Source organism: Olea europaea, chromosome 21 (genome assembly GCF_002742605.1).
Source record: "Olea europaea var. sylvestris chromosome 21, O_europaea_v1, whole genome shotgun sequence".
Classification (NCBI taxonomy): domain Eukaryota; kingdom Viridiplantae; phylum Streptophyta; class Magnoliopsida; order Lamiales; family Oleaceae; genus Olea; species Olea europaea.
In genome coordinates this window covers 7,027,187-7,040,183 of record NC_036257.1, presented here as the reverse complement: position 1 = coordinate 7,040,183, position 12,997 = coordinate 7,027,187, and the positions used below count along the sequence as shown (strand labels likewise).

The 12,997-nt window shown below is 36.0% G+C and overlaps 2 protein-coding genes across 5 annotated transcripts; one reads left to right on the top strand and one right to left on the bottom strand.

Moving 5' to 3' along the window:
* The first annotated feature begins 3,257 nt into the window (after nucleotides 1-3,257).
* On the top strand, nucleotides 3,258-5,783 carry LOC111370507 (protein GRAVITROPIC IN THE LIGHT 1-like). Its single transcript, XM_022992224.1, has one exon. The coding sequence runs from the start codon at nucleotides 3,474-3,476 to the stop codon at nucleotides 4,845-4,847; it is 1,374 nt and encodes a 457-aa protein (XP_022847992.1). The 5' UTR covers nucleotides 3,258-3,473; the 3' UTR covers nucleotides 4,848-5,783.
* A 482-nt stretch (nucleotides 5,784-6,265) lies between these two features.
* Nucleotides 6,266-12,108, bottom strand: LOC111370505 (probable alpha,alpha-trehalose-phosphate synthase [UDP-forming] 7). 4 transcript variants are annotated; one of them, XR_002698424.1, is made up of 5 exons: nucleotides 11,950-12,108; nucleotides 9,484-11,504; nucleotides 9,065-9,338; nucleotides 7,061-7,757; nucleotides 6,266-6,727 (listed from the first exon to the last, which is right to left on the bottom strand). XR_002698424.1 is itself a non-coding variant. In XM_022992223.1 (4 exons), the coding sequence occupies exons 2-4, from the start codon at nucleotides 11,463-11,465 to the stop codon at nucleotides 7,449-7,451; spliced, it is 2,565 nt and encodes an 854-aa protein (XP_022847991.1). In that variant the 5' UTR covers nucleotides 11,466-11,504; nucleotides 11,950-12,108; the 3' UTR covers nucleotides 6,875-7,448. The 4 variants fall into 4 exon arrangements, 1 of the variants encoding a protein (XP_022847991.1); XR_002698426.1 differs by having other exon boundaries at nucleotides 6,266-6,661; XR_002698425.1 differs by having other exon boundaries at nucleotides 6,266-6,655.
* Between the last annotated feature and the right edge of the window lie 889 nt (nucleotides 12,109-12,997).

Sequence of the window (12,997 nt, the reverse complement as noted above, 5' to 3'; positions counted from 1 at the left end):
AAATAATATTAAACGTAAATTGAAAATATAATTTTTTTTCAACCATTTATTTATATCAATTTCATATATCTACTGCTTGGGTTGAAGAAGAAGAAAAATTAAAAGAGATTGATCAAAAAGCAATTAAAAGAGATTCGAAACTTCGAAGAGTTCTTTTCAACCTTCTTTTAAAATTTTAATTCTGGGTGATTTTGTACCAATTCTATAGTGTTCTTATAATTAATATGATGCTTGACTAATTATATAGATGCTAGGATAACGCTAAATCTCATGTTTTGAGATTTTGATATTAAGTTCTCGTTTGGTACTCATTAAATTACATTCAATTTTTTCTATTTTATTTTCTACCACAAAATCTTTCATAAAATAATATTACACGTAAATCGAAAATTTTTCCTCTTTCTCAACCATTTATTTTTCAAAAAAAAAAAAAAAAAAAAACTATTCCACCCATTTTCATTTCAAAAAAATGGGGGTTAAACGGAGGCATAACTAATACTTGATAAATTAAATTATAACTAATTCACCTGATAAGAATGGTAATATTTATATCTAGGGTTTTGGGTATTTTCCCTACGAACTTTGACCCTCCCTTTTGTGGCATGCATTTTTATTTGTGTGGTGACTAATTCAGCACCTGTTTAGGTTCAATTTTTTCAATAATAAATATATATTTTTTCAAAATTCATCTTCAACCACACATTATCTTATAAAATAATGTTATAATATGTAAATTCAAAATAGTTTTTCTCATTGTTTAGCCACACGTTCTTAAAAGGGGTAAAGAAAAATCACTATTTCAAAACGAAATTTTCCTCAAAATCTCACCCCTGTTTGGGCTCCATTTAAATTTTAATGCATTTTTCTTTTTCTTCTGTTCAAGAACACAATTTTCAATAAAATAATAAATCTAAAACTTTTTTCTTATTTTTTAATCACACTTTTTTTCAAAAAATTACCATTCTAAAATACGTTTATATCGAAAACTAATTTTAATGGAATCCAACTAGGAGCTCAATAAGCTATTGCGCGAAAAATTACATTCGGTAACATGTACGTGAAATAAAACTGTGTTGCTCACATGGTGATGTTAAATTGAAGGGGGGGGGGGGAAGTTATATCCTATTTGGGTCTGAAGATGATTCTTCGCATGAAGAATATCCTAAGGGATTATTTATTTATTTATTATTATTATTATCGTGAGAGAAGTGTACATAGAAAAATTCTGGATATAAACCTAACAAGAATAATGCTACATCAGTACTTCATTTGGGTAGGTATATGTCGAGATAGCATACCACTACTTGAGCTGATTTTTGAATGTCAATTCCAAGAATTTCTTGGCGTACAATCAATATGCGTACCAAATTTATGTTAAAATCATTGCAAATGTTGCCACTACACTTTAATCACACGATAACAAGTAATAAATCATAAGACTTTTGCTTCCATTGGAGGAAAAAAAAAAAGAAAAAAAAGAAAGAAAGATATTATCCCTTCAATATGCAAAACTTGGATTCAAAAATCAATATGAAATTAGCCTATCGAGTTGACTAATAAGGTTATTGTTTCTTTCTTCTAGGAAAGGTATAACATTTCTACGTTCAAACTTAAGGCATTAGAGTGCCCCTAGTCCTTATAAGTCATTTCTTGTTGCGGGTGAGAACCTTCTCACTCCTTTTAGGAAGATGGCTCGTTCATTCACTTGTTCATGAACTCGCAGCTTCGCCACCGATGGACTGGCTCGACGAGCGCGTAGTGAGGACCATTGATTATTATGTTATTAGTAAGAATATAACAAACAAAAACTTGTATCAACCTTTTATTTGATAAATATGTTACTTCTAGGACTCAAAATTTAAATTGAACAAAAATTGATTTGTCTTTCCCAACTCAATAATGTTTAAGAAATGGATAAAGTTTTAACAAAAATTTCAACCCTTCGACTGATATTTCATCTTATTACACTGTTGAACATGTCAAGATTTTTCAAAATGTCGACATACAATAAATAAATAAATAAAACAATGATGTGAATTGATAGGATCATTGGCCATGCCAAAAAAAAAAATTGAGAGCCAACCACTTTTGGCCAATAGACTTTTAATTAATTAATTGAAAACCTTTGTATAGCACTGGTTGTCTCGTAATGATGTTCGTTCCATTAACATGGCTTGCCCTTCAATACGCATGACAATAATTTGCAATTATTTATGTTTCTAGGATTATCTTTTCATAATTGAAAATCAACTTAATTAATTAAATTATAAGTGAATAGAATCTTAATTGAGACTCTTCGATATTCAAAATCATTTTACCCTAGTTTAACCATCCTAGCCTAGTTGTAAATAAATATAAGAGAAAAAACACACAAAATCAAATTTACAATTAAGTTACAAGTATAGAAATTTTGTAAACAGAATTTGTACAAGATGACTGCTGTCTTCATCTACAATAATATAAGAGAAGAAACACACGAGATTAAATTTACAAGTATAGATTTTTTTTTTTAACATAATTTGTGTAGGATGACAGCTGTCTTCCTGAAGAGAAGAAGACAGCTGTCATCCTGTACAAATTTTGTAGAAAAAATCTGTACTTATAGCATTATCATGTTTTCATGTTCAATTTTATCCATTTTCACTTGCTAAATGAGCGAAAGTATAACTTTATTATTTTATCTATAATTCAACTGGATTATAGTTTAAGACCGGCATTATTTTATTTGCGTTTTTTTTTTTTTTTTTTTGCCCTTTTCATTTATAAATCAATTATAGTTGTCACCACCGGTGTATATAGCCTTGGATTCCTCGTCCTATGCCATGCACTATGTACCTTAATTATTCAGAGTCAATAGATTTTTTTATTTTTTAAAATTTTTTTTACTATTTCTTTTGGAACTTTTTTGGCTTTATAAAGTGGATCCCACCCATTAATTTTAAGCAATCTAATAAAGATTTCAAATTGAAAAAATATACATCACCGGCGACGAATTAAAATAAATAAATAAACAATATAAAAGAGAAAGAAAGAATAAAGATGAGATTTGGGCTGATTTATTGATTTTTTACTAATTCATGCTTAATTATTTACATATTTATTTCTTAATTTTATCAAATAATTTCCATTCAAATCCCTAGCAAATGAGAAGGGGAATCATAATATCTTTGTTTATCGTTCAAATACTTACTTTATTTTTTAAATATGATTTAAAAATAAATAAATAAATAAAGATCCTAAATCAATGTGATCGTGATCAAGAATTCTTCAGTGAAAAGGAGTCGGGAGTATTTTGTCCATCGCGAATTAATCATATCTATATTAGTAATTTGTGTGGGTGAAGGAACTTTGCTTTTCTTTTCCCGCGCTTTAGATCTTACTTTACTCCCATCAATTCCACCATAGCGGCATAGCCATTTTCTTCTTCTAATATTGATTTCATGCTCTGATCAACAAAAAATTGTTGAGTTGAAATGGATCCTACCATTCCATGTCCAGCTCCATCAAAAAGCAAAATTGCCAAGACATTTCAGAAAGTTATTCACTTAAAATCAGCCAAAAAAAATCTCTCAAACCCTGGATTTTGCCTCTTCATTCCTCAAGAAAAACTCAAATGCTGTGAATCCCAACAGTTCGAGAAAGAAAATCTCGAAGAAGAAGCAAAAGAATCAAAGAACCGAGCCGCAGTTGAAGCCTTCGTCGCAAAGCTTTTTGCCACCATTTCTGCAGTTAAAGCAGCTTATGCAGAGCTACAAATGGCTCAGTTTCCGTACAACAATGAGGCTGTACAATCTGCAGATCAAGCTGTGGTTGATGAATTAAAAGCACTTTCAGAGCTGAAGCACAGATTCTTGAAGAAACAGATCGATTCTTCGCCGCCCCATGTGACATTAATGCTAGCAGAAATTCAAGAACAGCAGTCTCTAATGAAGACTTACGAGATCACCATGAAAAAAATGCAGGGGGAGATGGAAAGAAAAGACTCCCAAATTTCATTACTACAAGATCAGTTGCAGGAAATTGTTCAGAACAATAAATCCCTCGAGATAAAACTCAATGCAAGTGGATCTTTTTCGATTCTTGACAATATCAAATTCTCTGATTCAAATCCTAGAGTTTTTATCATGGTTTTTCACTATGCATTGAGATCCATACGCAATTTCGTCAAGTTGATGATTAGGAATATGGTCTCTGCAAATTGGGATACTGATGCTGCAGCCAATGCAATACAGCCCGAAATCACTTTCAGCAAGAGGGATCATAAGGGTTTTGCATTTGAATCCTTTGTTTGCAGAGAAATTTTCAGTGGCTTCAATGAACCATTTTTTTCCATACAAAATGATCATCAGTCGTTGCCTAATGACACTGATCAGCTTCGAATTTTCTTCTTTGAACAGTTCAAGAAATTGAGATCAGTGAGTGTAATCCAGTTTCTCGGGCAGAATCCAAATTCTTTGTTTGGGAAATTCTTGAAAGCAAAGTACCTTCATTTAGTACATCCCAAAATGGAATTTTCATTCGCTGGGAATTTGAATCAAAGGAAAATGGTTAATTCCGGTGAGTACCCAGAAACTGAATTCTTCAAGGCCTACGCAGAGATGGGAAGGAGAGTTTGGCTTTTACATTTTTTGGCATTCTCACTTGATCAAGAAGTGAGCATATTTCAAGTGAAAAGAAGTTCCAGATTTTCCGAAGTGTACATGGAAAGCATAACGGACGACATTTTCGTGGCGGCACAGCGTGATTTTTGGGTGGCATTCACGGTGGTTCCGGGATTCAAGGTTGGCCAGACGGTGGTGCAGAGCCAGGTATACTTATCTTCGACCAAAACTCCACCCAGAAGTTAGTGTCAGTAGTTCTTTGCAGAATTTGACACAACTCTGGATGTGGTGCTAAGATGGCGAAACAACATTTGTTAAAAGGCATATATTAATACCCAGTTACATTGTCATATAAACGGCGGTAAACAGAAAGAAGCGATGGCAGCGCATGGAAACCACTCTCTCTTGTTGTATTATGCACAAAAACATCTACATATACAAGTATCCCGCTATGTTATTAAAGTTGAGATCCGGTGTCTCGAATGCATGTGTTCCTGGGCTATCGTCCAATGCATTTTTGATATCTATGCACATCACTTCTAAAATATTCCAAGTTACAATGTGCGAAATTGATCTTGACTTCTTTTCATCTGTTAAGAAAATGTGATATACAGGGATAGCGATGGAGTCAGCACTCGACAAGCCCCTGCGATCACCTGTGATGATTCCATCAGATTTTTTTTTCTTTTCCATATATAGGGCGGTCGCTCGACGAGCGTTTAGCAACCGTTCGTGCTCATCTGAATTCATCTGTGCTTATTGAATTCCTAAATCCTTCACTATCGAAAATCTACTGGACGACAACTAAGCTGAGGGGGCAATCGTATTTGGATAGAATCGGCAGGTAAGATAGTCCAATAATAATACCAAAAATGCACTTGTCGTATTCAATACGACACAAGTGCAAGAACGGCAGTACCATCAAGAAGCATTTGGACCCACATGGTCAGGAATTGAGGCAGGACATGAGCTGAACTTTCACACAGAGAAGGCTGAAGAGGGAGAAAAGGCAAAATAAGCGGTAGATTGTGGGGCCATTTTTTGTTTCTTGCTCAAAAAGATGAGAACTGAGGACCCATTGTGGAGAAAATTATATTCGATAAATTCTGGAACTCTTCGTTTTTTTTGTTGAAAGTTATCCCAAGAAAGAAATACAGATCAAGGCCTGCAAGTTCTATGAAATCCTTTATTATTATATATATATAATTATAGTGTATGTAGAGTAAATATGATTGTCGTTTCTACTACTTCTCCAGTGAAGAACTTTTTGTTTCTTGCAACTATTTTCTACTAGATATGAAAATTTGTCCACTAGTAATCATCTGCACGTCGAAAAACACCATTAGTACAAATGTCACCAACTCAAGAAAGTCTAGACAATCGTGATCTCTGATAATCAAGTCTCCTGTCGATACGAGATGGAAAGAGTGCAAGGGATAGGGGTGAAGATGATTTGGCTATGATTTAGAGTACATATCACTTCACCTCATATAAAGGAAGCAAAATAGGTCTTGGTTATTGAATTCAAGCCTGAGAAGAGATTGCTTTTATCCAATCCAATTGACATCATTGTTATCCATTCAACTAAAACGGAACCCCACCATAACGCACATACATAGTTTATAGATATAACAGTATATGATTCAAAATCTGAATCCAGTACGGAGAGTTAAAAATCATTAACATATATTTTATTCGACTTGACAGCCCCCTAAAGAGTATATTACAAATGATGACTCGTTTGTGTTGTGACTATACACCAAGCATGACAGCCCCCTCACATAAGAGAGCCCCTCATGAGAGGGCTGTAAGTGCACAGTCTTGGAAAAACCCTTGTGTCATGGTCCTTGCCCCTGTGAAGCTGGCTAATGCTAATTTAGGCACCTCCATAACCCACATATAACAAGCTTAACATCTACCAACTTCCATTGCTGCGCACACTTACAACCTCTTCTGCCTAAAGAGTGAACTTTAACCTCTCGGTTTGGCCCTCCACATCGAGGGCATGAGCTGACGTGCCATGGCTGACTTCAGTAGCTCCTGAACTCGATAACCTGAGTCTTGTTAAGAATTTGAAGGTCAAACCCGAGCCATGTTAGATTGCATGTCGCAGCTCTACCAAACTTCTTCTCATCGTAAAAAGAAATAGTTTAGTAGCAACACATACTTCTCTTTAACTACATAATTTTATTCTCGGAAATTTTCCTAATTTCCTAATTTCCTATCTGAACCTCGTGTGGACATTCTAATACAGAAATCAGCGGGGAAAAATGTAGAAAAAAAGGTTTGCTTCTATAAATATTTACAATTACTACAATAATTATCCAACAAATTGGTGCAGCAAAAGGTAGACAAGTCTTTTAACCTCCAAAAAATGGAAAAAAACAAAAAAGAAATAAAGAGAACGAAACAGGTAAATATTACTCTGTACAATAGTCGAAAGAGACTAAAGAAATAACCTTCAGGCGCACTCTTAATCTTCACGTTGCAGCCATAATTGCAGCTTCAAGCTTCATAAAAATGGTGAACCCAATAAAAGTAGGAATCCCAATAGGAAGCCAAAAAGACCTCCAATGATGCATCGCCATAAACCATGTCAACCGAGTGAATCCAGAAATTGCAGCTACACGTCCACTTACCAAAGGAAAAAGCGGAGTCGACTTGAAGCCACTTGCCATAAGTTCCCACCATCAGTTGCACTAAATCCCAACTCCCTCTAGTTCAAATAGCTTGTCACACAGAAAGCGGGACAATATGGCTCCCATTGTCTCCCCACTTCAAAATAAAAACAAATGGATCTTGAAGAGACCTGAAGTGTATGGAGAAGAAGACATCCCTGAATCAATCCTAATTGGGGATTTCTGAAGCATCCTCTGCAGGTGAAGGGTCGGAGGCTTCGGCAAGAAATTGAAGCAGGTTTATGACCTCCGTCGTGTCGTCCACATAGTACTTTGCCTTACTCGGTTTCTGCCCAACAGTGCAGGCAAAAACGGAACTATTGAAAGAAAGGAAACCACTGTCTATTGCATCTTCAATCTTTTCAAACATATCCTCGTCAGATCGATCGTCACCGATGCAAAGGACAAAATCTGCCTGCCGCCCATTTTCAGCCATCGACGTAAAGATCTTCTCTGCAACTAGACCTTTACTAACGCCCTGAAATAGTTGAGACAAATTAGTTGAAGATGCGTTGACCTTAAATCAGAAAAAGAACTGTAAATTTTATGACTTAGGACTTCTAAATCGATGACACCAATAATCTTTTTAGGTGAAAAGAATGCCACATTTCAGTCCTTATTAGGTATTACTCTTCAGAGAGGTGGTATCCCCTGCTTTTAATGAACCTGAAATATTTGGACAACACCCAAAAAAAAAAAAAAAAAAAAAAAGGAGGAGAAAAAAATTGAAAAGTACAGCTTAATGAAGAGAATAAAAACAAGGACAAGAACTATTCATCTTTATAAAACTAAACTGGTAGCTCAAGTGATTGAACCCTCGAGTGAAAAACCAATCTTAATAGGATAGAATTTTGCATATGAAGATGTAGGACAATGCAAGACGGTCGGTAAAAGATTACACCAGGTAGACAATTTCTGTCGTTGTAAATTTGGTTTTTCAATTAACTACTATTCAATAAGATATAAACAATAGAAAGAAACACTTTCAATTTTATCCAGTAAATTAAACACTGCAAGTATCATTAGAAACTTAGGATATAATAAATTTTTCTTCACAATCAAATTTTGTTAGTTTTAGAGAGAAGACACGTTAGACATTATCCTAGATATTTCAACCTCCTGTGTCTTTTCCATCATTAACATATAAGTGATAGGTGTCAAAATCGTTGCATTGTTCTAATGAACACAATCCCTAATGTGGTTCATTGCAAGATAATCCCTCTCAAAAGTGTGAGTCATCTGAAGAGCATTTCAGACCCATTACCATCACGCACCATCGAGATAATATTATCACATCATTTTCAAAGCTAATGCGATAAGACCAACAACTACGTACAAATGGAAAAGGTACCACGAATAACACATTGGTAAATTTGTTCCTGAAAGGTATCAGTTTTTGAGGCAATTCCTGAAGACTGGGAGTCACTTTTGCAGGAAACTCCAATATTTTCCTGCTTTATTCCAATTTTAAAATAGAGAATGCGTCGAAAGTATTACATAAAAGAGACCACGTAATTACACTTCCAATAATGCAGCTCAATTTTGTTATTCAATCATCAGCATACCAGGAAAATTCGAAAGGCAGACACACAAAGCAACAAAAGAGGTGGTTCTAATTTATATAACAATGGAAAATGACAAGTACAACTTTAATATTTTGCTTGAAGCAAGGCCAGTTAATATTCACATGTTTTTATCTGCAGTGTAACATAGAAAAGAAAGATATCTATAACAGTCTCGTACAAGAAAGAATCAAGAAAATTGACGTGTTAAAAGATTACATACCTGGGGTTTCACTTCAACAATGAATTGACCACTTTTAGCAGTAACAGGTTCATTAGCTAGCACGCTTTCCAGGTGGTCTAACATTTCCTTTGCTTGACTGGATCCAAAACCAGAATCCGCATCTTGATGATGCCAAACAAGTGCACTCTCTTTTACTTCAATATAGGAACCATCAGTAGCTTCTGTATATAATTTCATTACAGGCTCTGCCATGTGCATCCATCCAAAATCAGTGCTCTGTCCACAAGTTTCCCATTTCTCATCCGCATTCCGCCTAAAATCTTAGGTAATTAGCAAAAAGCGACATGGGAAACAGGTATATAATAGCAGACAAGCAGAAAACTATATGTAAAATAAGTATGTAATAGCATACATGCAGAAACACGAAAAAACATGTAAGTAAAGAGAAGAAGGCACACCTTAGAAAGTATCCATGTTCGGCAGCAATACCCAGTTTCTTACATGGAGAAAACCAGTTGCCTAAACTATCCTTTCCTCGTCCACTGACAACAAATACTGTGTTTTTTACATCATCACAAAGTCTATTGATAATTGAGATCACTTCCCCGCTAGGAACCTTATTTATGGATGCTTGAGGCATGACAGTACCATCATAATCTAAAAGTATTGCCCGATTTTTGGCCTTTGAATAAGCAGAGACGATGGCATCAATGGACAGCTTTCTGAAATTAGGATCAAGAGCAACAACCCTAAAACCAAAACCCAAACCAATTCCCCAGCAGCGTCGCCTAAAATGGTCTTTGCAAGTTCTCTCTAAATCCTGGAAGAAGCTTCTAGCCCAATATGCTACATCATGCGTGCTAACATACTTGTAGTGCTTCTCATGTCGCAACTGCTTCTCAGTATCAGCCATTGAAATTGCCTCATTCAATGCTTCTGCAGTTGTTTCAATGTTCCACGGGTTGACTCGGATAGCTCCACTAAGTGAAGGGGAGCAGCCAATAAACTCAGATACAACAAGCATGCTCTTCTTTGGAGCATTTGAATCTGAACTAGATTCACTTCCAGGGATTCCCTGCCTGCTCACAATGTATTCATACGGCGTAAGGTTCATTCCATCCCTTACAGCCGTAACGACAACACATTCTGCAATAGTGTAATATGCAGCACGTTCGCTAAGAGACACTGGTCTATTGATAAAAACAATGGGTTCGTAACCAGGCTGCCTAAAGGTCTCGTTGATCCTGTTGCAGCTTGCTTCTATTTCTGCTTGTATCTCTTCAAGATCCTTTCCCTTTCCTCGGGCTGGATTTGCAATTTGTACTAACACTGCCCTTCCTTGCCACTTTGGATGCTGCTTCAACATTTGTTCCATTGCCAAAAGTTTTAAATCCACACCTTTGAATATATCTGTGTCATCAACACCAAGTAGCACTGTTTTTCCTTCAAACTGTTGCTGCAGCTCTCCAACTATCCAGTCTTTATCAGCATGCTTAAGCACAGATTCAATCTGTCCCATGTGAATTCCAACAGGCATGATTTTTATTCCAACTGTCCTCCCATGGTATTCTACCCCAATATAACCCCTCTTCGACTGATACTCTAAACCCAGAATACGGCTACAACAAGAGAGGAAATGCCTTGCATAATCAAAAGTGTGGAAACCAATTAGGTCAGAATTCAGTAATGCCTTCAGAATCTCTTGTCTCACTGGTAGAGTCCTGTATATCTCCGATGAAGGAAAAGGACTGTGAAGGAAAAATCCCATTCTTAACCGGTTGAAGCGCCTCCTCAAGAAGGTAGGCAAAACCATTAAATGATAATCGTGAATCCATACATAATCGTCATCTGGATTTATTACTTCAATCACCTTCTGTGAGAAAATATTATTTGCAGCAACATATGCTTCCCACCATGACCGATCATAGCGACCTCCATGGCTTGCTGAATACGGAAGCATATAATGGAATAGTGGCCACAAATGCTGCTTGCAAAACCCATGATAATACTTGGACAGAATGTCTGGTGGGAGAAAAGCCGGAACACATTTAAACCTGTCCAACAGTAACTGCGCAACATCGTCTTGTTCACTTGAATCAACCTCAACCCTCAGTGACCCCACATAAATAACCTCCATATCGTCAGGGAAACCATCTTTAATGTGCAACAACAATGAATCCTCGTCCCAGCTAAAACTCCACCCTTTGTTATCTGGCCTACGCTTAGCTTTCACTGGAAGCTGATTTGCAACAATAATTACTCGATCGGCAACAACAGACGATGGAGCCTCCGATGAAACACTATTAGCTCGATCATCATCAAGCTCAGAAATGACCCCTGGAACAGTCATTACACGAGGAAGGCGCCTCCTTTCGTGCCCCATCACTGGGAAATTCCCAGAGGCTAGATCCAATAAATTGGTATACGACCTAGACATCATCTTCGCAAGATTTATTCAAGCAGAACTCGTCAACAAAACCTACAAATCATAAAACAACCAACCAGTCAAAATATAGCTCTTAGATTATAATCAAACAAGACTCAATCCCCGAGATTATTTCCAATCATTCTCCTAATTTCCCGAAATGACCCAAGATTGCTTTTCTAGAGTGCAAGCAAGCAACTTTAAGAGAGATCTGAAATGTCGTTTCATCCAAAAAAAAAATCAAAAATCAAAATCATATCGGTTAACAGATAAAAAAAAAAAAAAAACATATCAAAACATTAGATCAATATAATAAAACAGAAACCCACTGAATGAATGCAGTAAAAGAAACCAATCGTTCGCAAAAAACTTGCAGCAACATTATTCCTATATTGCAAAACTTCACTTGCATGTAGTATTTAACCAGATTGGACACAAGAGATCAACTTTTCGTAAAATTTAACATGGCAAAAAAAAACGAAAAAAAAAAAAAACTAACCTTTGTATTGAAGGATTGAATTCTTGTATATCTTTTCTTAGGATCTTGATAATCAAAATCCAAAAACTCTGCTTTCAGTCAGAGAGAAATTTAGGGTTCAGCCTCTCTCTCGTTCTCTCAATTCTCTCTCTTTCAAATGCTTTTGGCTAGACAAGAACACAAATTTAACCGGAAAGAATTAAAAAAGAGAAATTAAAGAAATTAAAAAATACAATAGGATAAGGTCGGTCAGCAGAAACCTAGTGGCGCCAGCTGGCACACTTGTGTTTATCTGTCACGCGCTATTTACAGAATCACAGACGTGTCTTCTTCACTTGTTATCTACGTTTCTTCTCTCTAGCCGTCCGATCAGATAACCGCGGGCATCCCCACAATTTTTTGGTAATTTTACCACGTGCCGATTATTCCGATTGGCTAATTCTCCTGCGCGCGAAACAGCATATTATAACAGGAATATTAACTTAGTAGGGCCAGCCACAATTTGTAGACGCTGCCCTACGTCATTCATGACACCATCAGTCTACGTGGCACGATGCGGAATGAATGCGCTTATCCGGAGTTTGGTGGAGCGGTGGGCGAATTCATGTAACGTCTAGTTGAATTGAACCAACTAGACCGAATATGAAATGTCACCTTTGACCTTCACCTTTTATTGACAAGGACACAAGTCGGTAGAGGATTCTAGAGGGAAATTTATTGCAGAATGGGCGGGGGGTATAATTGTAAATGTAAATATTTCAAAAATGTGTAACGGAATGGGATAAGGTTGGAATTTGGATGCATTCAAAGGGAATTGTGCATGTTTTTCTCTTTATTCTCGGCCGCCTTTACCTAATTACTTATGGTTTGGACCGTGGAAACAAAAACTTTGTTTGGGCAAAATTAACATTTAATGATAATTTTAGCCCCATTTGATAGCAATTTTTCATTTCAAAAAATTAATTTTTTGAATCTTATTTTCACAATTTCAGCAGTCGTTTTTAAATTCTTCACTTATAGGCGAGCCTCATTTTTCCTTCTAACGGTCAAAAAATCAATTTTCACAATC

What these genes read in the sequence shown, in the direction of transcription:
- LOC111370507 (XM_022992224.1), top strand. Translation starts at nt 3,474, where the DNA reads ATGGATCCTACCATTCCATGTCCAGCTCCATCAAAAAGCAAAATTGCC.
- LOC111370505 (XM_022992223.1), bottom strand. Translation starts at nt 11,465, where the DNA reads ATGATGTCTAGGTCGTATACCAATTTATTGGATCTAGCCTCTGGGAAT. An exon ending in GAACATGGATACTTTCTAAG is followed by an intron (nt 9,339 to 9,483) that starts GTGTGCCTTCTT and finishes CTAAGATTTTAG; the next exon opens with GCGGAATGCGGATGAGAAAT. An exon ending in TTGTTGAAGTGAAACCCCAG is followed by an intron (nt 7,758 to 9,064) that starts GTATGTAATCTT and finishes CAACTATTTCAG; the next exon opens with GGCGTTAGTAAAGGTCTAGT.